This window comes from Cetorhinus maximus, chromosome 7 (assembly GCF_964194155.1).
Source record: "Cetorhinus maximus chromosome 7, sCetMax3.hap1.1, whole genome shotgun sequence".
In the NCBI taxonomy this organism is placed as follows: Eukaryota; Metazoa; Chordata; class Chondrichthyes; order Lamniformes; family Cetorhinidae; genus Cetorhinus; species Cetorhinus maximus.
The window spans coordinates 82,362,593-82,388,118 of NC_135885.1; the positions used below are offsets into that span (position 1 = coordinate 82,362,593).

General features: G+C 47.3%; 1 protein-coding gene across 1 annotated transcript in view; it reads right to left on the reverse strand.

The window, feature by feature from the left end:
* Window positions 1-417: 417 nt before the first annotated feature.
* LOC144682420 (high affinity choline transporter 1-like) overlaps window positions 418-25,526 on the reverse strand; it is a 44,397-nt gene continuing 19,288 nt past the window's right edge. Inside the window, exons 7-9 of the mRNA XM_078544830.1 lie at window positions 12,074-12,291; window positions 9,826-10,299; window positions 418-486 (exon numbers count right to left, since the gene is read on the reverse strand). Coding sequence (XP_078400956.1) covers window positions 418-486; window positions 9,826-10,299; window positions 12,074-12,291 — 761 coding nt within the window. The remainder of the gene's footprint in view (window positions 487-9,825; window positions 10,300-12,073; window positions 12,292-25,526) is intronic.

Consider the following 25,526-nt stretch of genomic DNA (forward strand, 5'->3'; position numbering starts at 1 on the left):
TTCAGGCTTCACAAAGAAAGTTTAGGCCTCCCCCATCCTGGATTCACTACCACCTTCTCCCATGAGATTCTCCCCGAACCCCTTTTCCCTACACCTACCCGAATGCTGGTGACTGCCCAGTTTCCTAGAGGCTGGCAAATACTTCCCATTTTTTTAAGAGGTGAGTTAGCATACTACTGAGGTAAACTGTGCAGCAGCAGGTGGGTTGCCAACACACCTTGTTATCCATCTACGTAAAACCTACCCAGAGTTAAAATCACGGCCCCAAAATTACTTGTTGCACTCCAGAACGCTAGAGAAATAGAAAATATGAGGTTGGATTTTAACACCCTGACTGGGATCTGGGAAATCTTTCCCCTGCACACTGTGGGCTGCCCAGGCGGCCATGCTGGATCCAATATGTAAGTGGAATGATGGTCATCTCTTGGGTCTGGCAGCCTTGGCCTGGATGTAGCTGCTGGGTTTCTCCAGGTTCAGGAAACCAGGCTGGCAACAGTTAAAGTTGAAAAATAGAATAACAATGAAGTTGCTTGACCACCTTCCTGCCTTAGTTAAAGCCACAGGTGGGTGGGTTGGAGGTGGGTTAGATAATTACAAAATCAAAAACGCTGCAGTTGCTGGAAATCAGAAATAGAAGCAGAAAATTCTGGAAACATTCAACAGATCTCACAGCAACTGTGCCGAGAGAAACAGTGATCATTTCAGTTCAATGACCTATCGGCAGAATAATTCTGATGAAAGGCTATTGACCTGAAACATATCTCTGTTTATATACATGCATATTTACAAGTTATTACAGTGCAGAGAGTGCTCAGGGGGGATTTACTCAGTAGGAAATGAAAGAGATGTAGCTCTAAATGGGAATGTAACGTGCGTAGGCAAAGATTAACTATGAGATTTAGGACATTTAGCAAGGGGATGTGAATCTGTGGACTACATTATTGAAATTAGTATTTGAAACAGAGGCTATGGGGAGGATCTTTAGGTCATCAGGCGGGCGCAGTGGGCAGACCCAGGAGCAGCAGGGAAACGGCCTGCTGCCTGCGATCGCCCCCAACCGCAATTTCACGCTGGCTCGCCAATTAACAGCCGGCCAACCTGAAATGCACTCTGAAAGCCTCAGCGCTGCTGGGGTGGGGGCAGGAGGAGGACGAGGGCTGAAGTCTGTGCGGATGCAGAGGAGGGCGCAATAAAAGCTCCTGAAAGCAGAGAGCAGCGTCAGGGAGCTGAAGAATTTTAAACCATGAAATCAAGATTTGGAAATGCAGGAAAAAGTGCCCACCTGTCAGACTCCCTCACATGAACATGTAGATTATAAAAATTCTGTCAAAACATTTTTTTTGGATTAGTATCAGAAACCTCATCCAAAAATGCAAAGCCCGCCTGGCCGATCCGCCTGCCCACCAACCATAACGTTAGACGGGCAGTGAAAAATTACACTTAATTAATACATTAATGGCCTTAATAGGCCTCTAATTGTCGGTGGGCGCGCTGCTGACTCTCGCACACGCCCACCGACCGAAATATTGCACAAGCGTGTGATGACGTTGGGACTCTCGCCCAACGCCATTGCGCACTATTTCACGCTCGGGCGTGTTGAGCGTGCATCAGCACACCGAGTGAAAAATCCTGCCCTATATAAACTTTTAGTAAGAGGTTAGGTAGGTGGTTGAAGAAAAGGAAAATAAAGAGATATGTGAATAGAGTGTGGGCACTCCTGTACTCAAATCCTCTTACAGTAAAGGCCAACATACCATTTGCCTTCCTTATTCCTTGCTGCAACTGCATGTTAGCTTTCAGTGACTTGTGAACAAGGACACCTAGGTCCCTTTGGACATCAACACTTCCCAATCTCTCACCATTTAAGAAATACTCTGCACCTCCTTTCCCCCCACCAAAGTGGATAACCTCATACTTATCCACGTTATATTCAATCTGCCTGTTCTTGTCCACTTACTGAGCCTATCCAAATCTCCTTGGAGCCTCTTTTATCCTCCCCACAACTCACATTCTCATTTAATTTGGTGTCATCTGCAAACTTGGAAATATTACATTTGGTCCCCACATCCAAATCATTGATACAGATTGTGAACAGCTGGGGCTCAAAAAGCCAAAGCCTGCCAGCCTGAGAATGATCCATTCATTCCAACTCTATGTTTTCTGTCCGTTAACCAATCCTCAATTCATGCCAGTATATTCCCCACTATCCCATACACTCTAAATTTATTTACTAACCCCCTGTGTGGAACCTTATCGAAAGTCTGCGGAAAATCCAAATACACCAGATCCACTGGATCCCCCTTATCTAATCTGAAAGTTAAATCCTCAGAAAACTCCAACAGGTTTGTCAAACATGATTCTCTTTCATAAATCCATGTTGACTCTGCCCAATCTGACTATTAATTTCTAAGTGTCCATTTGTCACATCCTTCATTATAGATTCTAATATTTCCCCTGCCACTGACATCAGGGTTACAGGTCTGTAATTCTTCATTTGGTCTCTCCCTCCTTTTTTAAACAGTGGAGTTACATTTGCAAACTTCCAATCTGCAGGCACCATTCAAGAATTATAAAATTTTGAAAGTTGACCACCAATGCACCCACTATCTATAGCCACCTCTTTCAACACTCTGGGATGTAAATCATTGGGTCCTGGGGATTTATCAACTTTCAGTGCTATCAATTATGCCAATAGTACTTATTTACTAATACTAATTGTGATAAATGGATGTTATTTTAAAAATACTTTTGGGGAATATTGTGTTATTCTGAAACATATGCCCTGCACCCACCCCCCATGGCCTCTCAAGCCTATGTCCCCACTCACCCCCCCATGGCCCCTCAAGCCTATGCCCCACACCCAACCCACATGGCCCCTCAAACCTATGCCCTACACCTATGCCCCACACCCAACCCCCATGGCCCCTCATATCCTCCATGCCAACCTATGCTCCTCTACCAACCCTATCACCCTTTTTAGCCCCAACTAAGTGCCAACTCATGCCCCAAAGCCACCACCCTTTGCCCTTACAACCTTCTTGCCAACCAATATCTACCATGGGCAGGCCTCAGGACTCATGCTGAAAATTGACTATTAGTGAGAATTCACTATTAAAAAACATTCATTGATAAGAACCGTTTTGCTGCCTCACAGCAAAGAGTTTAGAAGCACTTGGAGCTGTCAATCAAACTGTGAACTGATAGGTACCACACTATGAGCTGAATTTTTCTCTTGTCAGGCGGCCATGCGCCCAACCCAAACAATAGTAGAATAATGCTCGAGAGGTGGCAGCACGCCCGCTGACAATTAAGCGGCCTATTAAGTCAATCAAATTTTTCACTGCCCCACGTGAGTGGGGGCATATTTTCCCTATTTTTTAATTCTTTATTTTTATTGTTAGAAATTTTCAGCACAGAACTGCCTCAGGGAGCTTTCACTGAGCTCACCCCCGCACATGCACACACTTCGGCGCTCGTACACCTCCCTTCCCCACTCTGGCAGCGCTGAGGTTCCCCAATGCTTGTTTCATGCTGGCTGGCCGTTCATTGGACAACCAGCATGAAATTAATGTTGGGGCCTGATCGTGGCCTCCCACCTGACAAGATAAAAATCCTGGCCTATGATAATGGTAGGTTGTGAAATCAGTCATGCAGCGCTAATCTTATAATGTTAGCCTTCAGGTTTATGTCAGCAAACAAAGTGAAATGGCAAACACCTTTTTTAGACTGCAGCCTGCTTTTTTTAGATTTAAAGGGTTTAAATGCCTTGATAGTTTTACAGTTCAAAGGAGTTTTGACAGTTTCCTTGACAGCTTGACAGTTTCAATGAGCTTTGACAGTTCCAATAAGTTTATGCACTTTTTATGTACATTCATGTCTAATTTTAGCATCCCCCAAAGGGCACCTGACCTCATCCAAAGGTGCCCCTGAACCTATCCAAAAGGGTATTCTTCCTCTCCAGAAGGGTACCCTACCTCTCCAAAGAACTTCAGATCTTCTCCTGATAGGTCTAAAGTGCACAAGCTGTGTTTTGGACATCACGTGAATGAAAATTGGTTCTGATTGAAGGCAGCTGCACTTTAACATGTGCAGTGTGAATCACAGATGTGCAAAGCATAACCTGCCCCCATTTCCCCTGACAAAAATGGCAGGTGCCAGGTTCAGGGGTGGGACTTCTGATTTCAGGCCTCTGGCACCTTTTTGGAAAAGCCTGGGACCCCCTCATCCTAATGAAGGTTCAGGCCACCGTTTGAAACTTTAGTTTCCTCATGAGCCAAATGGAAGATGTCTAATTATAATATAGTGGTAAGACCTACACAGGAGATCTTGTGTTGAGTCTGCCACCTTGTCTTCTAGACATTGTAGTTCAATGACACATGCCTCAGACATCGGCAATGACATGTCACACAAGGCTGGCTCATCCTCCAGAATATTCTGTGACAGGTTGGTCTAGGCTGAAGCCTTCCCTCCCTGCAACTGCAGCAAATTCGCATTACAGCTTCATTCTAGATCTTACACATGGGCCAGAGAGATAGTCTTACTGATACGTACCTAAGATCTCCGAAACATAAAAGAGTATTGTTTGGACACTTGTTTTGTATGCTGCAAATTTAAGCTGCATTGTAGCTTTAGGCAAGTGACCCTTGCTCTTTCTCAATGTAGTGGGATTTCCTGATTTAGGATATCAAAGGTCAAGGATTATGCAAGAGATTGTGGTTAGGTAACTCTAAAAAAATTTATTTGACATTCAGACACAACAGCTTTACCAGAAATGATGCAATAGTTTCTCAAGCAACCTTATAATGGCGAATACAACAGTGATTAAGTTATTTTTCCTGGGAGATAAAATGTTTCCTCTCTTATGCTGTCTTGTTTTCATGTATGTAGTTTTGAAAAATCATTGTGATCCTGCATTTTATACCTTTACTTAGTTTGCTTCTGGGCAGTATGAGGCGGTATTTTTCCTCCCTCTCATGGTTCAGCACACAGTTGTCTTATCTTTGACTTCTTTATCTCTCAGTATTAGCAATTGGTTTCCTTGCCTCCATATAATAAGCTCCAGCACTGAATCATTAGAAATTACCTCCAATTAAACATTGGGAAGATGGGAATCACTGTCTTTGATCCTGCCACAAAGTCCATTCCCTAGTTACTGACTCCATTCCTCTCCCGGGGAACCGCCTGAGACTGAATCAGACTGATTGCAACATTGGTGTCATATTACATTCTGCCCACATATTCATTCTATCACCAAGACCACATATTGCCACCTCTGTAGTATTTCCCAAATTCGTCCCTGCTTTGGCTCATCATTCGGCTGCTGAAAACCTCACTGAAGGCTTCTCACCTCTAGTCTTGACTATTCCAATACACTCCTGCCTGGCTACTCTCTTAAACCTGAGGTCATCCAAAACTTTGTTGCCATTGCACCAAGTCCCATTCACTTGTAGCTCACTGATCTATATTGGCTTCTTGACAAGCAATGCTTTTCCTTTAAAATTCTCATCCTTATCTTATTTTCAAATCCCTACATGGTCTCACCCTCCCCTACCTCTGTAATCTTCTCCAAACTCACAATCCCCTCCCAGATATCTGTGCTCATCTCATTCAATCCACTTGAGCCTGCCAGATTTCAATCACTGCACCATTGGTCACTGTGCCTTCAGCTGTCTAGGCTTAAACTCTGCAATTCCCTCCCTAAACCTCTCTACCTCTCTTTCTTCCATTAAGACACCACTTAAAACCTACCTCCTTGACCAAGGTTTTGACCACCTTCTCTAATATGTGCCTCAGTGTCTAATTTTGCTTTGTAATGCTCTGCAAAGTGTCTTGGCATATTTTATTATATTAAATGGGTAATACATTGGTGCTGTTAATCTATGATTCTTTTCGATGTTACCAATTATCCAGCATGCTTTTTAATTTTAATCAAGTTAGCGAAGTCCTTTGCTCCAGGAACACCCACCTCTCCCAGTGTTGCTGCGAAGCTCTGAAGCTGCTGGCCCTGTGATTGTGCCGGCAGCACTGGGAGCCAACCCACTCTCCTTACTTGGCCTGTGAGCCCCAGGTGCTCAATTCGGAACCCGCCTCTGATAAAATTGCTGAACCGGTCCCTCTACTGGCACACATACAGGCTCAGGACCCTCTTCCATCCTGACATTGGGATCCCAAAGCCCATGATAAAATCCTGCCCATTAAGTAGAAGTTCTGAACCAACCTCTTCTGATCTTTGCTGTTCACAGCCTCATCTTTAATCTCCTGGATTTAATTCTCCTGCAGCTGTTTAACCTCCTCTTCATATCAATAATCCAAGTCATTCTGTACCTCGACTCTCGTTGCTTCTATCTTTAACCATTTCTGCATCGATTTCTCATTCTTTTAATTTTCCTTATGAACTTTAAGCAAAACTGTTGGTAGTGCCTGAAGTCCTTAAATTATTTTTTCCACCGTGGGCATGTAGATGATGGTCTCCACCTAACCTCGAACCCAGCCTGCAGCCCAATGTCTACAGCATGCATGCAACACACTACCAGCTGTACAATGGCTGTGTTTTAGAACTAAGCTCCTAGAACGTAAGTTGACCACCTAGATCAGTTATATTAGGATGTGATTACCCTAGTTACCAATCCCTGAAACTGAGCCACTTCACATCCCTAGTCCGCCCTGAACTTGGTTCAGACTTTCCCAAACAACTAGGTTGATGTCGCTTAATCCAATTTGGTTCTCAATTGATCTTAAAACTTTTATGTCATATGTTTCAGCACCAAAATCTGTAGGCACTAAAATGAAAGACAGTGTCAGGCTGAAGTTAGCATCTATTAGGACTTCCAGATACCGATGCAAATTAACAATTGGAACTGAGGCTCCTTTATCTTCCAAACAATATCTGGATGATGCTCTCTTTTATGCAAGGCCATAATGTCCCATTGTGAGGCACCCAGCACTGGTTGGCCTATTTTTCAAGATGATGTGTAGAGTACACTAGTGATAATCCTCAATCTACTTTTGAGAAACAGGATCAGTGGGTGGAATAAAAACAGAAAATGCTGGAAAAGCTCAGCAGGTCTGGCAGCATCTGTGGAGGGAGAAACAGAGTTAATGTTTCGAGTCCGTATGACCCTTCTTCAGAGCCCAGGGAATTGGTTAGTGTCTGATTATGGGTAGGAAACGGGTGGCAGGACTGCAATGTACATCCAAAGAGGTCGGCCCAAGGATTTCCTGACATTGGTCCCCAGCACCTCCAGTGTTTGCTTGAATATTTCCATTTGGGCTGGCTGTCTCGCCAGCAGTGACCCTAAAGTAGGTCACTGGGGTTGCCGGTAGTGGGGAGTGGTGGTGGCTGCTGCTCAGCTCACAGTAAATGCTGTAAAATCTGAGTGTATACATCTTAATCATGTGTTAGGCTCCTCAATAACATAATGAAGAAGACTAATGCCTGGATAATGTCCCTCAAGGATCTATATTTGGTCCCCTCCTATTTCTCCTCCATTTACTGCCCCTTGGCAAATTTAACTGCAAACACAGCATCTTTTTCCACATGTAAACTGATGACACTCAACTCTATTTCACCATCACCTTGCTTGACAACTCCAATGTCTCTAAATTTTCAGTTTGCTTGTTCGACTCTAGTACTGGATAGGTCAAAACTTTACCCAATTGAATATTGGAGAGACTGAAGCCATTTTGCTTGGTCCCTGCCACAAACTCAGCTCCCTTGCTACCCAATCCATCCTTCTCCCTAGCAACGGTCTCAGGCTGAACCAATTTTGGTGTCACATTTGACTGCAAGATGAACTTTCAACCACATCACCAAGACTGCCTATTTCTAACTCCCTAATATCACCAAATGCCATCCCTGCCTCAGCTAACCTGCTACTGAACCTTCATTCATGACTTTGTTACCTTTAGGTTTGACCATTCCACTAATCTCCTAACTGACCTCCCACATTCTACTCTCTGTAACCTTGAGGTCATTCAAGCCTCTGCTGCTCATGTCCTAACTCACAGCAAGTTCTGTTAACCCATCACCCCTTTGCTTGCTGACTTACCTTGGTTCCTGTTTAAGCATGTCTCAATTTTAAAATCCCATGCCTGATTTCAAATCCCTCCATGGCTTATCCCTTCCTATCTCTGCAATCTCCTTCAGATCCCACTCCTCCAATCTTGGCCTCATGAGCATTCCTGATTTTAATCACTCCACCACTGGTGGCCGTGCCTTCAGCTACCAAGGCCTAAAACTCTCGAATTCTCTCCTTAAACCTCTCCACCTCTTTACCTCTCTCTCCTTTAAGATGTACCATAAAACCTATCTCTTCGCCCAAGCCTTTGGCCATCTGTCCTAAGATCTCCTGATGTGGCTTGGTATCAAAGTTTTGTTTTATAACACTCCTGTGAAATGCACTGGGACTTTTCATTACATTAAAGGTGCTATATAAATATAAGTTGTTGTTTTTTAAGGGCACTGCCTGGAATGCCTGAATATCATCTGAGACTTATCTGGGACATGGTTCATAGCCCTTAAAATTGGCCCTCGCCTTGAAAACAGATGTGACAAGGATGAACTTCTCCCCCATTAACTCTCCCATCTACAATTGCATGTATCTTGGTGCTGGAATAAATATCCTGAATATAATTCAAGATTTGGCCTTGTATTCCCATAGATTCTGGATTTTTAATGCGGGTTGTAGGGGGCTCTAGTTCATTGGTTGCCAGGTACATAATCTAGGGGAGGCGACTACTTGGGGAAGTGCAGTCAATCAATCTATATTGCTTATTGATCATTTCTTCTTTCTTACGGTATGACTGGAAGAATGAAATACTGTGAGTGGGGAGCTTACACCCAGAACAATGGTCAGACCTTCACACATTATTTATATCATGGTCTTTTGTCATGGGGTCCCTTGGAAAGCAAAGTGAACACAACTCTATCTGTAGCAGCATGTGAGTGGACTGGTGAGTGGGCATAGAGCACACTTGGTGCTGTCTACTCTATCTGGCATTGGTTGTTCCCTTCTCTTAAGAAGTTCAAATTGAGAGATTCCTATTGAGAAGTCCATTGGTTTGGTAAGAAGGAAAACAATCCCAAGTGGCAGTCGAAATAATTGGGAAATAGCCTCAAAACTGTCCAATAAATTTTCTTATTAGGTTCTTTAAATGAACATGGGGGTCATTTTGTGCTATAAGCAGTGAACCCAGTCTAAATCTCTCCCAATAGTTATTTTCACTGAAGTCAGATGTCTATGACTTATACTTGAATGATTCTGGACGATGTGTTTTTATGGGTGTCAAAATCATAACTCAGCATGATTTGCAAATGTTCTGAAATAGTGTGTAGGACAAAGTGATGTTAACCCCTTCAAATTCCAAATCAGGATGAATTTCCTGACCATTTTCTTTTAGAGCTGGAAACGTGATGCGTAGTGAGGAAGATCCGGCATTATGGAATCCCACCTAGATTTCCAGTTAGAAGATTGAAGACTCAGTATAGGTGGCTGGAGGTTCTCGGAGACAGGAACCCCTCAGTCAGCCTGCAATAATGATACGAAGCATCACATCTCAACATAACATGGTCACAATTACTGTGAATGTACATAAAAATGATGGGGGTGAATTTCCTCAGGCTTCTGCCTTTTCATCATAACTTAGATAGAGGAGCAACTGAAATCCTGTTTCTACGCAAAATTGGGGTTTCCATCACACTTCCTTTGAAGTTACAGCGCTTTTGCTGAAAACAGGTATCTGAGGAACTAATGAACACTAACATAGTAATTGTTAGATGCAGTTCTTGTCAGGCTCCTGTTTATGATTATAATCATTTAAAATTACCTGCTCCTCTGGTGTTGCAGGCAATTCCTGAGTTTTATCGGTAATTTTGAAAACATCAAATCTTACAGGCAGAAGCTCTCTGTTAAATAAAAATGAGGCCAAGTATGAGACCATCACAATGGAGAGTAAGGACAACACCATTGTGAAAGTTTTAAATGGAAAGAGTTGCTGATGGGTGCCATTCTCAAAGGAAATGCCTGGATATTGAATTAGAGGCGGGATTTGAAGGAAAGACTCGCCAGCTAATAGTCTCAAGGTTAATCCAACAAGGTATCCTGCAGCTGATCCATATGTATTCGTGTTTGGGATGAAGAGGACACAGACAAACTGTGGAAACAGTATGGCATACACTAATTCTGAACTCAGGAACCACAGGCCATAAACTGAGTTTGTTAAAAGTGCCAATGTTGTAGCTGCAGCTCCAAACAGGACTATTGTAGTTCGCATCACCCATATCACTTCTTTCTCAGTAGCCTGTGGATAAAATAATGTGCCTGATTAGTAAAATATGACAACATTTTTCTTTTATCATTAATCCCCAGTACACTGGGGATTGAGCATGGTTCATGGCGGTGAGTATCCTTTACACTATTTCCCAGCCACAGCCATTATCTGGTGGACAAGCGCTGATCAGATTGTTTCCCTGCAGGGAGGGTAAATCAGAGGGGCCATCACTCCGCATCCCTCCATTGCCAGCTGCAGCGTTGCAATGGTAGTTTCCTGCTTTATCAGTTGAGGAACTTCTGTGTCATGCAGTGGCCAATAGCTGGAAATACATTCAAAAGCAGAGGAGCTCAAATAGAGATGACCCAATTAGAATGGTTACATAACACATTAGATAGCATTTAATGAGAATTTTACAATGCATCATTTTTTAATATTCACTCTCAGAGTGTGGGCGACACCAGAAAAACTACCTTTATTGCCCATCCTTAATTGCCCTTGGAAAGATGGGCTTTCTTGAACCACTGCAGTCCTTGTGGCAATTGGGTAGAGAAGGGAATTTGTTTGCTAGCATAGAGCAAATGGTTTAATCACTATGAACTGTTCCTCCATTAAGTGGATCTTCACTGTCCTGTTAAGCACAATGGCCAGGATATTTTGGATGGCACGGTTTCCTGTCCCACCATCCAGAGTTGGATGGGATGTGTTCCCTCCAATGAGCGTTAATTGGCTGCAGGCAGGACTTCCACCCCTCACTCAGGAGGAAGTCCTGCCTTGGAGAGCTGCTGGCCAATCTGATTGGCTAGCAGCTCTCTAGTCCCTGCAGTGACAGAAGCTGCAGTGGACAGAAGAGGAAGTTCAGGAAGTGCACAGAGCTTAAGCCCTGGCAATGCACAGAAAAGTGAATTTTTGGGGTCTCATGGGAGGGACGGTAGGAAAGGCTTGTGGGGGGGTGGTTTGTGGGGGAATGGGGTGTCAGGGGAGAGGCTGGAGGTGAGGGAGGGAGTCCAGCAGTCACCAGTCCCTAAGGACTAGTTAAGTGTGGGTGTCTCAGGGTGGGGTGGGGAGGTGAGGGCCGGGGGGCGGTGGGGGGCAGGAGATAGTGGGGGGATGGGCAGAGGGGGTTGGGGTGTTGGTGGAGAGGCTATGGGGGAGGGAGTATCTACAGTGGTCAGGCCTTTTGGGAAGGGTGGGGTCATCCGACGTTAAAAGGAGGCTGCAGATGGAGGCGCCACTCCCTCTTCCTGCCAGAGGCCTGAACCCAGTAACATGGTTCATTTTTGGGCTTCCCCGTGTCCATGAACTCCTCCTGCCAGCCAGAAAATTGAAGCTGGGTGGAAAACGGCCCCTAAGTGGTCAATAATTGACCCACTTAAGGGCCTCAATTGGGTTAAGGGCGGGCTGACCGGCTGGCCTAGGCGTCCTCCGTCCAAGCGTAAAATTGCGCAGAGGTCAGAGTGGAGGGGAGCCCGGTGGGAAGGCCATTTGGCAAATGTTATGGTCACAACCATCCCACCCCACCCCACCCTGCCTATAAACCTGCTAGCAGCCGGAATGTAAAATTCTGCCCCACGTATTTCTTAGCAGTGAAGCAGAAATCTTACACTCCAATATTCACAACATGGTTAATTCTGCAGTGGAGTGCAGAGTAGCAGTCACATGGAAAATGGGTCCGCTGTGTCAGATTTTCTGTCATTATTTTCCCAGCCCACACTGTGCCAACCGGCACTACCAACGGGCATTGCTCTAGACTAAATGGGCTCCATTGTCTATTTTTTTCTAAATAGTTCAAACAGATGCTTACCGTTTTCCTAATTATAGTCTTGTAGATATTGCGTGCAAATATTGAACTTGCTGCTAAAAGTGATGAATCTGCCGATGACATAACTGCTGCTGAAATGGCACCAATTCCCAAAATGGAAATGTAAACAGGGCACAGATATTGAAGGACAATGGGTAATACCATACTTGATTCTTGTCTTTCATTTGGAGTTGGTAAGCCATAGTCTGTTTGATTCCAATCTGGAAGAAACAAGATATTTTGCATTTAGAATTGTTTTCATCAGTAATTTCTTAACATGAAATCATGAAGCCTGAAAAAAAAAGAATTTTACTTGACTCGTACGGAAATTCCCAAAGCACCATGTTCTAGAAGGGTAAGAAGGAGATTCTCATTCAGGGTCTCACACATAAAGCAGTATTTAATGGAAGCTACAGGGAGATCTGCTGGAGACCTGAGTAGAGCCTTGTGTCGTCTCTTTTCGGGAAGGCTTGCTGAACTAAGTGCCAATTAGGCGCTTAACTGGGCAGTGGCAGGCCTTCCAGCGAAGGCCTGCTTGGGAGTTCTGCCCACCAACAGCTGCCAGCAAACCAAAGCCAAGAGCTCTTCATTGCTCAGCAGCCCACTGGGGAGGCAATAGCTGTTGCCGGTACTTCACTCACTTGAGACCTAGGATCATCAGGACCCAGGCACAGGTGAATAACGGCGGGGGGTTGGGGGGGTGGGGTTTGTGGGTTGAGTGCCACGGGGTATGTATTGAAGGGGGGGTTGGTGCCAAGGGCAGTTGGGCGGCTCTCACTGGACCTGTCACTTACTGATTCTAGTTTGACCAGGCATAAGGAACCCCGCCCCCTGCCCCGAACCCCCAGGAGCCTGAAAGCAACCCCAACAGGGTTTCCTTTTTAAGCTTCCCACTTGTTGATTCCCCTAGCTATAGAATTAATTTCCCACTTTAGGGCCTAAGTTGGGTGTGGGCCTGGAAGGCCTTCCATGGGCATTCCTGCCACAGACTTAATCGGGAAAGTGACAGAAAGTGGGTGAGGTCCCCACCCACTGCTCTCCTGCCTGATTAAATGCCCCACTACCAAGCTTGCCACAGGGGAGGGCATTAAATTCTGCTCATAGTGAACTCCTCATCTTGGCCATGCAGTTACCTACAAACTCAGAACAGAGCTCTTGTATTCTCCACAGGAAGTGGAGGGGCTGGACAATGAGGGTCATTAAGGATATCAAAGATATAAAATTAACACTCCTCCAGATAATGGGATGAAGTTGAGGGAAGGCCTTGAAAAATATTTTCTTTTCGCTGTCCCGTTTCACCCCTTTCTTCCCTCCTTCCTTTTTCACCCTCCCTACCCAGTCCCATCTCCCATTCCAAGAAACACGTTGGCCCTCCATAGACTCCTGATGCCTGCAATTCCGAACCCTTCCCTGACCCCCGGTGCCCTCAGTGCATCATGAGAAACATGCTGAGAGCACCAGGAAAAACATTTAAATGAGCCTACAGCATATTGTCAGCAAAGCGGGTTTATTTCTCGTGTTTATATGCAGTGCTTAGGAGCATTGATCTCAGCAGTACTGAACTAGAATTGCATTGTCAGCAGCATAGTGGGTTTATATCTTAAACTAATGAGATTAGGGCACTGGTACAATGAGTAAAACCTATCTTTTCATTTATGGGACCTAGGTCTAATTCCAAACCAGACTGACCAGAAATGAGCTGAGTTTGAGAAGTCTCCACAGGCTGCTGCTAAACATAAGCCATAGGCCTATGCTGATTTCTAATTTGATACTGAAACACAGCAATTACATCAATAGTAGCTAATGAACATGTAATATATTCACATCGCTGTATTTGGTCCACTATTTTACATGAGTTGATGTTTCCAATAAAAAAGCAGCCAGAGCAACATCACATAAACAGATTAAGTGCCCATCTTTTATACTTATTAAAAGTAGCTTGTAGCCTTAAATTATGGGTGGGATTTTCCGGCCCTGCCTGCCGCCGGGATTGTCCTGGTTCTGCCGAAAGCCAAAGGACTTTTGGCTGGTCCCGCCACGGTGGGGCTGGAAAATACTGCCCTATAGGGGTCTTGGCTAGTGATTACACAACAGTGGTTGGTGCCGTTGAGAAAACTAGAAAAGATCAAACCAATAGCTGGAATTTTGAATGTTTATTGTGAGAATGATCATTTGCAAACTCAAACGTTCTTGGGCAGGATTTTGCCCTTGGCGGGGGTGCTCAGCGGGGGTGGGCAGGGGCGGTCAGGAAGCTGACTGCCACCCACGATGGGCTCCACACCGCGGTTTCACACGGGCAGGCCAATTAAGGCCAGCCCTGCATGGATCATGAGGGGTAGTGCTGAGTGCTGCCTGTGCGGGCAGTGGGAGGAGGGAGAGCCAGGCCTAGCGGACTCTGTCGCATGAGCTGGGACATGTTTTTAATTCAGAAATAAAGTTTTTATTTAATGTTTTATTTGCTTTAGGAAACCTCATCCCACTTGTGGATGAGGTTTCCTAAAAAATGTAAAGGCCACCTAGCCTATTCGTCTGCCCGCCAACCGTAAGGTTGGACGAGCAGTGGAAATTTGAATTTAATTAGATTGTTCATGACCTTAACAGGCCCTTTAATTATAGGCGGGCCTGCAGCCAACTCCGGCGCGCGCCCAACGAACGTAATATCGTGAGACTGTGCAATGATGTCGGGATGCACCCGCACAGGCGTGTCGGGCGTGCACCCACAGCCTAGCATAATATTCTGCCCTTGGAGTTCATTATGTATTCATTCAAATTTTCAAATAGCCCAATAACATTCCTAAGAACCACGGGCAGAATTTTCAGTTCGGCGGACGGGTACGGTCGGCATGTCCGGAATCAGCCGGGGAATGGGCCGCCAACCGTGATCAGCCCCCGACCGCGATTTTACGCTGGTTGGCCAATTAACGGCCAGCCAGCATGAAGCACGCGCTGAAAGGCTCAGTGCTGCCGGGACGGGGGCAGGAGGAGGGCGAGTGCTGAAGTCAGTGCGGGCATGGGCGAGCGCTCACGGAAAGCTCACTGAAGGTAGAGAGCTGCCTCAGGGAGCTGAAGACCTGAACAACCTAAAATAAAGGTCACAGAAACTGGAGAAAAGCACCTGAGCTCCATAATCAGTCACCTGAAAATGTAGGTAATGAAAATGTTGTCCACAGAGATTTATTTTTATTTAATTTATCGTGGAAATCTCATCCTGCCCGTGAACGAGGTTTCCTGAAAAATGCAAAGGCCACCTAGCCGATTCGCCCACCCGCCACCCGTGACGTTGGACGGGCAATGGAAAATCTCTGTTAATTGTGCTGTTAATGGGCTTAATTGCCCTCTTAATTGTCAGCGGGCGCGCTTCTGAGTTTAGCGCACACCCGCCGACCAAAATATCACGTGGGTTTGCAATGACGTCGGGGCCCTTGCCCAACATCATCAAAATTCTGCCCATATGAATTTTCATTCAAAACATACTTTAGTTTTTAAATTAAGGTTTTAAAGTCAAAATTTAAAGACTTTGAGCCAAATTTTCTGGTAGTTTTCGATGCGTTGGAGATGCATTGGCAGCTTTCCCAACCTGCTTTCAGCGTGCCAAAATTTCTAGTTCAGGTTGGGAGATGGGCCAATCATTTGTCAGCTCTTTTAGCAGTGAAATTGGATGGAAATAAGGGGGTGATGTCATATGTTTGAATCTCTATAATTTTCTTTCCAATTGCACTCTGTTTAACCTGAGGCATTGTGACTTGCCAGGGTCAGCCGATCCCAACAACCATTGCATTTAAAAGTGTTTACTGCAATCTTTGTCCAAATCACAGATTTGATTACGTATTTTGGTAATTTTATTTTCCTTGAGGTGCTATGGAGCTGAACTTTAAAGTGACAGAGTGAGGGACTTCATTTATAAAGTCCACCCACAGCAAATGATGTTATGGGTAGTATGGGTTTCATCATGAGGGTTGCACTTCATGCAGTGATAGGGGAAGAGGAGGAGATCAGAAGTGAATAACTGAAGGAAGTGGCAACATTGCAGAAGGATGAGAACAATTCACAACTATCCCCTTTGCCACGGAATTCTTGTTAGGATAAGAGTGAGGGTTTCTGCTTTCATAGAATTTATTTCAAATGTCACAATGGAAACTATGTTGACCTGTGCTAGCTTCTATACACAGACCTATAGGCTAGATCAACCGCCCAAACAATTCTATCACAATTGGTACTATTTTATGACATTGGTGGAATTTAATGTGGGTGGCAGAGAGGCCCGTCATCTGTTATGAAATGCGGTGGCACCCCCGCCAACCCAATCTGTGGGGGCCCCGATGGAATAAAGTTTCTAATCGGCAGCAGGGCTGGGGCTCCCAGCTCCCCAGGGTCATTTAATTGCTGCACAGCCATGTCTTCCCTTGAGAGCTGCCAGCCTTTCACAGCTCAGCAGCTCTGCACTGCCAGCATCCATTTTGGGATGGCTCTCAAGAAGCAGCATGAAAGCCTTATGTTGTTGGTTTTCTCAGAGTTCAGGAGCAATAAATGGGATCCAGATCACACTGTGAACTAGTTGAACTTCCTAAATAGAAAGGAATTCTGTATCCTGGATGTTCAGATTGCTTGTGACCAGAAACAATAAAGTCTTCATATCAAAGATTGCTTAGTAGGGAGTTTTACAATGGTTTTGTCATGAGTTAGTCCAATCTCTCAGCTCTATACAGGAAAGACAGTTAAGGATCGGACTTTGGACAATAGTTTTCATGGATCATGACTCCACTTTGGCTTGAATGTTAACAGGGGTAGGCTATACCAGTGAGCCGATAGAGTTTCAGATGGGAAGCTCGGTAGTCTGGGTTTCCCCACATGCTTTGGAGCTTTATTTTGTCACGATGATGTGATGTCCTCATGTGTGATATTAATCTTTAATTTCATCATCTGATCAAATATATATATTGAACTGCTTTAAAAGGACCTTTTAAAAAACAACCAAAGACACTGACTTAAGATGGCTACAGGTCACCTGACATCTGGTATTTCAAGTTGACCAGTTTCTGGAAGGTTCCAATGTAGATTACAATTAAGACATACCATGACAGTCTCCTATGGGAATTTACACCTGCTAATGCCAAGAACCAGTTCAAAAGATGAACTGAAACTGTATTGGACCTCACCATTTGCATTTTAATAAAGATATTTCTCAAGCAGAGACAGAAAATTTATCAGGGACAGTAACTATATGGAAGGTGTCCATCCTAACTCATCAAGATGGAGGATAGATATTCAGGAGTTAATGGCTGGGACATTACAGAATCTAATCACCTAGGCCATAAAACAATAGCCTCAATCTGACCAGACATTGATAATCAATTACCTTCTGAAACCACATTGGGAAGAGAGGTCATGTGACCAGAATAACCATTTTGAAATGTTTTTAATACGACGCCCAAGCTGCTAAAATAGGAGTCTGGAAGAAATCTGCCAATGGACCAGTAACCATTTCTCTTTCCCCCCTCTCTCTCAAGTTCAAGACTGTGAGTAGAATTTCACAGTCATGTCGCAATGGGGGCGGGGCTGTAAAATACGGCGAGCCATTCAAAACTCCATTGACTTTGGCAGGAACACAAAATCCCACCAGTGAGAAGGACCATAAAATTCCACTCTGTATCTCTACTACAGTTTGAAATCCAGCACAGAGATAGAGAATTTTCAAATGAAAGGAACATCAGATGCAAAAATCATTGACTTTTGGAAAAGATGGATTATGTTTAAAAAAGAGACATTCTCCAGAAATTGCAGTTTACATCGGCTTCAACTCCACTAAAACTTCAAGACCACCATGGAAAAATTCTGCTGCAGCCATGGATACTAGCAAAGGACTCATAACTGTGAACTCTCAAATTCTGCCTTTTATCATTGAATTTCAATTTGGCTAAAAAGTAACCTCCTACTGTATAACTTGTTAATCTACATGCCTGTGTGCATGTGTGTGTGTCGAAGGTCGGGACATGAGTTTACCTTTTTAAACTACCTTTATGTCTTTACCTGGGTGAGTTTTTAGCTCAATAAAAATTGTGTTTAAACTCAAGAATGTCTGTCAGGCTGGTTTCTTTACAATCTGACCATAAATGGTTAAACACAGACATTGGCCGGATTTTCTGTGCCTGCCGGCATCGGGCTGTTTGGTGTCGTGAGCAAACAATATGGCGGGATCAGTTTCATGACGGCGTGAAACCAGTTTGCGATCATCCGTTCAGCCCACTGATGGCGGGCCACCTTTCCTGTCATTGGATGTAGAGAACCTCATTGTAATATATCTGCATATTATTATAAGGCCAGCCCGCAAGAATCGTCCCCCCGCTGGATGTCCGCCCACGTCGGGGAGAAAACATGCTGAATTGTTTCACGACAGCACATAATCGACATGCACCTGGCGGGCTGCACTTCACTCGGGATTTCAAGATTTGTTTGCCCTACTTTGCTTCGGTCAGCACTCGCAGTCATCAGCGCCAGGCTTCAGAGGCAGCACCACATCACTTTAGGGGGGCTTACGGGCAGGTCTCTACCTACCAGATCAGCCACATGTGGGTGGCTTTACAATGGCTGCAGGGCTAGGCCTTGCTTGGTGAAGGGGGGGAAGTGGCCTCAAGCAAGGGAAGAGACTGCAGGATGAGGGCTGTACTGGGGAAAGAGGGTATCCCAGTGTCTGTGCGGGGGACACATGTTGATCTGTGCAAGTGGCCTCAAGATGGTGAGGGCTGAGGAGGCAGTCTCCAGAGGAGATGAAGCCAGATGGACATGTGAGGGTATGGTGTGAGATTGGGTAGTGATGACCCTTGAACTGGCAGTGTGTGATGCCAGTGAATGCATGATGGGCTTGAGTGTGTGAGTTTAAAGTGATGAGATGGTTACCACACCCTGGTTGCACAGATGAGATCCTTCATCCTCTATCTGCATTGGATGGCCAAACTCTTCTGTGTGGCATTGGCAACCAATCGAAATCCATACCATGGGTTACCTAACACCGTCTGAGTCACGGTGAAGGACAGCGAAGGAGGATTACCTATGGATCGGGTCTTCTTCGCCAGGAGGATCTTGTTGAAGGCGTGCGGCTTTGAAGCTCCGGAGATCTTCACCCTGCAGGACTTCCCCAAAGCTGGTTTTTTCGACGTAACGTTCAAGCGAGTGGCAGACTGCGTCCAGCTCCTGAGGGTGTTTGAGGAGAAGAGAGACCTGCCGGAGATGAAGATCCTGACGGCGGAGCCGCTCTTTTCTCTGCCGTTGCAACGGGAACGTGTGGTGATGGTGCATCTGTACAACCCCTTCGTCCCTGTCGCCGACGTGGTCACCTTCCTCACCAGGTACTTCGATAGGGTGGGGAGCGGCACCGAGATTCGAGACGAGTTGGGGATCTGGACAGGCAAATGCCAGTTTAAGGTCACGCTAAAGACCGACGGTAAGGGAGCCATTTTCCACCCTCCTTCCAGATTCGCTATCGGGGGAAACCGTGGCTACCTGGTCTACGCTGGGCAACCCAAGCATTGTCGCTCATGCGGCAAGGCTGGTCATGTGGCGGCCAACTGCAGCGCCTCCCTCTGCAAGATCTGCAAACAGGAAGGGCACCAGACAAAGGACTGCAAACAGGCCAAGTGCTGCAACCTGTGTGGCGAGGCAGGTCATCTCTACAGGACCTGCCCCAAATGCTGCCGTACTTACGCACAGTCAGCCAAAGCCAACGAGGGGGAAGCAGAAGAAACGCTTCGTGTCACTCCAACCACCAAGGCCCCCAGGGAGCTCAACGGGACAAAGGAGGACACAGAGAGAGACAAGGTGGAGGAAGAGATTGAGGCAACAGATAGCCAATCAGCAGCACTACCCCCTGAACCTCCCAGTCCTCAGGACAGCGAATCAATGGAGGAGGAGGCAGCAGTGGAAAAGCAGCAGGGGGAGTGGCGGACGGTGAAGAACGCCAAAAGGAAGAAGGAGCGAAGAAGAAGCAAAGCCATTTCCCAGAAAAGCGGCAAGAGGCGTCTCCCATCCGACATGGATGACAAGGGCAGCAGCTCTTCGGATGAAGAAGGGCCAGGGCGGCACCGACAGAAGAGGCGACAAAGCTCCAGGGCGTTGGAGGACGAGACATCCGAGCTCCAGAACATTGGAGACAACAAGGAGACCAGCGCACCCCAACTTTGCCTGCAACCTGAGGAGGCCAGTGCACCACAGCCCCTGGAATCTGGGAGCAGTGAGGCAATCATCGCACCCCAGCTCCAGGAAGCCGGGAACAGCAACACCCCAGAGGGGGTGTGTTTTGGAGAAGCTTCTCCAGCAAAGGGCATCTCAAAACCCGCTCTCTACGCGAACCTCCAGATGCCACCTGAGCAGAACACTGCCAAGGAGATCTACCTCAGCCCATCCAAAGTGAAGGAATTTGAACTCACTACGGGTATGAAGGAGCAGACTAAGGGTCTGGGACTCTCAGAGACAATAGGTTTGGTAGGAGAATAAATGCTTTAAAATGGGTTTAAAGATTGTATCCATAAATGTGCGTAGCATTAAATCTACTACGCGATGTGTTGCGACCTTGGACTACCTTGCCAAGGTCAAAGCTGACCTGTTGTTTCTGCAGGAGTGTGCGATACCGCACCTCAGCTCCTACAGGCAATGGTCACGATGGTGATCCCATGGGCCATCGATCTGGTCGGGCGGAAACGACTCTCGTTCCTCCGGCCTGGGTATTCTGCTGCGGGGAGGCAACTTCACCGTCTCCGAGGTTAAGGAGGTGGTGGGCGGGCGCCTCCTCGTAGCAGACGTAATGTACAAGAACGCTCCACTCCGGTTAATTAACGTGTATGGCCCGTCACAAGGGGCTGAGCGGCTGGAGGTTTTTCAGCAGCTCCCACTGCTGCTGGCGACCTCCAGGCCGGTCATTCTGGGCGGTGACTTCAACTGCATCATCGATGCAGCTGGACGATCCAGCAGGGCCGACAGCAGATTGGACGCTACGTCCAGATCCCTGATGGAAACAGTTAAGGATGCCAAGCTGCACGACGTCTTCAGCAACCCTGCAGATGGAGCACAGCGTAGATACACCTGGTCGCGGCCAGACGGGTCCATTCGTTCCGGGATAGACTTCCTGTTTGTGTCCCGTGCATTCACAGTCAGATCCACCGACGTCAAGCCGGTGTTTTTCTCTGACCACTGCCTCCTACTGGCGGACTGCCACTTGGAGAAGGACCTGAGGGTGGGCAGGGGGGCATGGAAGCTAAATGTGCAACTGCTGACCCCAGAGAACATTGAGGAGCTCAAGAGGGATTACAAAGGTTGGAGAACCGTGAAACCCCTCTTTGAGTCCCTGACACACTGGTGGGAAGCGATCAAGGGAGACATCAAGAGGTTTTTCATCCTCAAAGGCACCCAGAAAGCTAGAAAGGAACAGAGGGAAATGTCCCGACTCCAGAAAAACTTGCAAAATCTGCTCCGGCTGCAGTCGATGGGGGTCGATGTCAAGGAGGAACTCCAAGAGGTGAAGAGCCAGCAAGCCTCGCACTTTGCCTCGGAGGCCTCCAAGATCATCTTCCGTTCCAGAGTCCGTTCCGTGGAGCAGGATGAGGCGTGCTCACGTTTCTTCTTCCAAAAGGTACACAGAGAGAGCTCTGTGATCAGCAGCCTGAAGGAAGAAGACGGCTCAGTAAAGTCATCACGGTCCGACATTTTGAGGATCAGCAAATCCTTTTATGCCGGATTGTATGACGTGAAGCCCTCGGACAGCACAGCCTCCCAGTCCTTCCAGTCCTCTATCACGGAGGTCTTAGACGACAGTACGCGGGAGAGCCTGGACAAACCGCTAACTCCTGACGAACTGACTAAGGCCCTTGAGTCCTTCGAGAAGAGTAGAACTCCCGGAAGCGACGGCTTGCCGGCGGAGTTGTATTCGGCTCTGTGGGACTTGATCGGCCCAGACCTGCTAGAAGTGTACGAGAGTATGCTCCTGGCTGGTAGTATGTCAGAATCCATGAGGAAAGGCATCATCACCCTCATCTACAAGCACAAGGGGGGAAGGGAGGAAATTAGAAATTGGCAACCCATTTCACTGTTGAATGTGGACTATAAGATTCTGTCCAAGGTCATCGCCAATCGGGTCAAATCCGCTCTGGAATTGGTGATTCACCCTGACCAGACCTGCACTGTGCCAGGCAGGAAGATCTCTGACAGCCTCGCGCTGCTCAGGGATACGATTGCCTATGTACAGGACAGGGGTGTGGATACCTGCCTCATCAGCTTGGATCAGGAGAAGGCCTTTGACAGAATATCGCACACCTACATGGTGGATGTGCTCTCCAAAATGGGGTTTGGGGAGGGAATTCGAAATTGGATCCAACTGCTCTACACTAACATCAGTAGCACAGTCTCAATCAATGGGTGGGAAACAGATAGCTTTCCGATTAAATCTGGAGTCAGGCAGGGCTGTCCTCTCTCGCCTGTTCTTTTCGTGCGTTGCATAGAACCCTTTGCCGAGTCCATCAGGAAGGATCCGGGCATAAGAGGAGTGACGATCCCAGGCAGTGGAGGCACTCAGGTAAAAGCCTCCCTGCACATGGACGATGTCGCCGTCTTCTGCTCGGATCCGCTGTCGGTGCGCAGACTGATCCACATCTGCGACCAGTTCGAACTGGCCTCGGGAGCCAAGGTAAATCGTGGGAAGAGCGAGGCCATGTTCTTTGGGAACTGGGCTGGCCGATCCTTTGTCCCCTTCACTGTCAGGGCTGACGGCCTGAAGGTGCTGGGGATATGGTTCGGAGGGACCAGGGCATGCGTTAGAAACTGGAAGGAGCGAGTGTCTATGGTGAAAAGGAAACTGGGCATGTGGGAGCGACGCTCCCTCTCCATTGCGGGTAAGAACCTAGTCATCAGGTGTGAGGCACTCTCGCTGTTGCTGTACGTGGCGCAGGTCTGGTCCATTCCACACTCCTGCGTGGTGGCGATCACTCGAGCCATCTTGCGCTTTATCTGGAGGTCAAAAATGGATCGTGTCCGCAGGGACGCGATGTACAAGCCTCTAGATAAAGGGGGAAAAAATGTGCCCAACATCGCCCTCATACTGATGGCCACCTTTGTGTGTGGCTGCATCAAGCGGTGCGTAGACCCTCAGTACGCAAACACCAAATGTCACTACATGCTGAGGTTCTACCTGTCCCCGGTGTTGCGAAGGATGGGTCTGGCCACGCTGCTGCGGAACGCTCCAAGTAGTTGGACCGTGCCGTACCACCTGTCCCTCGTTGAAAAATTTATGCAGAAAAACACCTTTGACCACAAGTCCATCAGGCAGTGGTCAGCACGTAACGTCTTAGAGGCCCTGAGGGAAAAGGTGAGGGTGGATCCTGTGGGATGGTTCCCCGAGCAGACTGTCAAAGTCATTTGGCAGAATGCCTCATTGCCAGAACTTTCCAACAAGCACCAAGACGTGGCTTGGCTGGTGGTGAGAAAGGCCCTCCCCGTCAGATCCTTCCTACATGCCAGGAGTCTCACCCCCTCTGCACGTTGCCCTCGAGGTGGCTGTGGTGGGGAAGAGACCGTTGTTCACCTCCTTGTGGATTGTGCCTTTGCAAAGAAGGTCTGGAGAGAGATGCAGTGGTTGCTGTCGAGGTTCATCCCGAGCAGTTCTGTGACACAGGACTCCGTGCTCTACGGGCTGTTCCCAGGGACGCACACCGAGACAAAAATCAACTGCAGCTGGAGGATCATCAACTCGGTGAAAGACGCGCTTTGGTCTGCCCGAAACTTGTTGGTCTTCCAGCACAAAGAGTTGTCCCCGACCGAGTGTTGCGGACTGGCACAATCCAAAGTCCAGGACTACGCGCTGAGGGATGCACTAAAGCTTGGGGCAGCTGCCGCAAAGGCGCAATGGGGAAGGGTCGCTGTCTAAGACCTTTCTGCCACAGTGCACCGAGGGACTGGGGACTGTTTAAATCCCCTCGGGCTGTACAGCTCAAAATGAAAGACTGTAAACGATTGTAATATTGTTTGTACTGATGCACCTGGTGATATATTTTGCAAAAGTTGAACCGGATTGTACCCTTGAAATGGTGTTTTTGGAATGGTTTGGAATGTGATTGAACATATTTTATGAATAAAGTATATTTTTGCAAAAAAAAAAGGCATTGGCACTGATCACCACTGGTACCGCCTCTCAAGCCTGTTTGGTCACACCGCTGACCATTCTGCAGCCAGAGAGGGGTTGATGGTGGGCCGTGTTTCTCACCATCGGACATTGGGAACCTCATTGTAATACATCTGCATATCATTATAAGGCCAGCCCGCCGGAATGATCCCACCACGCGGCTCGTCCATCCACGTCGGTGCGATTCCATGCCGATGTGCTTCACAATAGCATATATAAGGCGTGCACTTGGCGGGCTGCATTTTGAGGGGAACTCGGAGGTGAGTGCACAGTAACGTTGCACAGTGCTCGTCTGGGTCACCTGTTGGACTTCAAGGCTGAGGCACGTTGGAGAGGGCAGGGGCAAGGGCTGCCCTGTGGTTGAGGGCAAGGGCTGCACTGCTGTTAAAGGTAGCGCACAAGCATGTGCGGGGTGGGGGGAGAGGGAAGTGGCCACGCATTAGGGAAACCTTGTATAAAGTGACTATACCTCTGCAGCTGAGACAGTTCAGGTGCAGCCACATTGACATGCTTGGAGTTGGGTCTCCAGTTTATCTGCCCACTCAAGCAACACAGGGGCATGGAAGTGCCACCAAATGCTCCAGAGCTTTTCACCCCTCAGGCACAGACTGCAAACTAATGAGCATTTTAGTGGACTGCAGAACAGTTGGACGACTGCGCACGTTGTACAATCTCCTTACTAACGCTAGCCATGGAGCAGTCACTGACGGAGGCGCTCATAGCCCCTTGCTATGTCATCATCCCGGTTTGGACCAGTCTCTCCCATGGTACAAGCTAACAGTGCAGCTTTGCAGTGTGGGTTAGGAGAATGCCTGTGCCTGAGCTGAGAACACAGCATGCAGCCCAGTGGACAAAGCTGCTGCCAATCGGTCAGGTGGAGTGGGACGGAGGTAGATGGGGTTTCGGGCAGCCATGCAGTGCACTAACCTCTGACCATCCAAGTGGTGGTCAGCACTCTCCGGGATGCATTAAGCGGCCTTCAGACTAAATCAGGAGAGCTAATCCATGCGCCACTCTCTTTCATACTGCAGGAGGAGTACATCAAAAGCATGGGCCCTGGGGAACTAGCTGTATGCCTTGTAGCTTAGAGAGAGTGAAGACGACAGGGAAGAGAGCGATGGAGGTGCCTGACTGCCCAGAGGGAGAAGCAACATCCTCAGGAAGAAGGGGAGGCTGGGGCTCCCGCACACACTGCTGAAGAGCCACAGTCACTGGTCACCGCCTAGCTAAACCCAGGGTCTATAGACACTGCCTTTCATTCCTCCAGACCGAGAACCAGTGTCACCGAAGACTGCA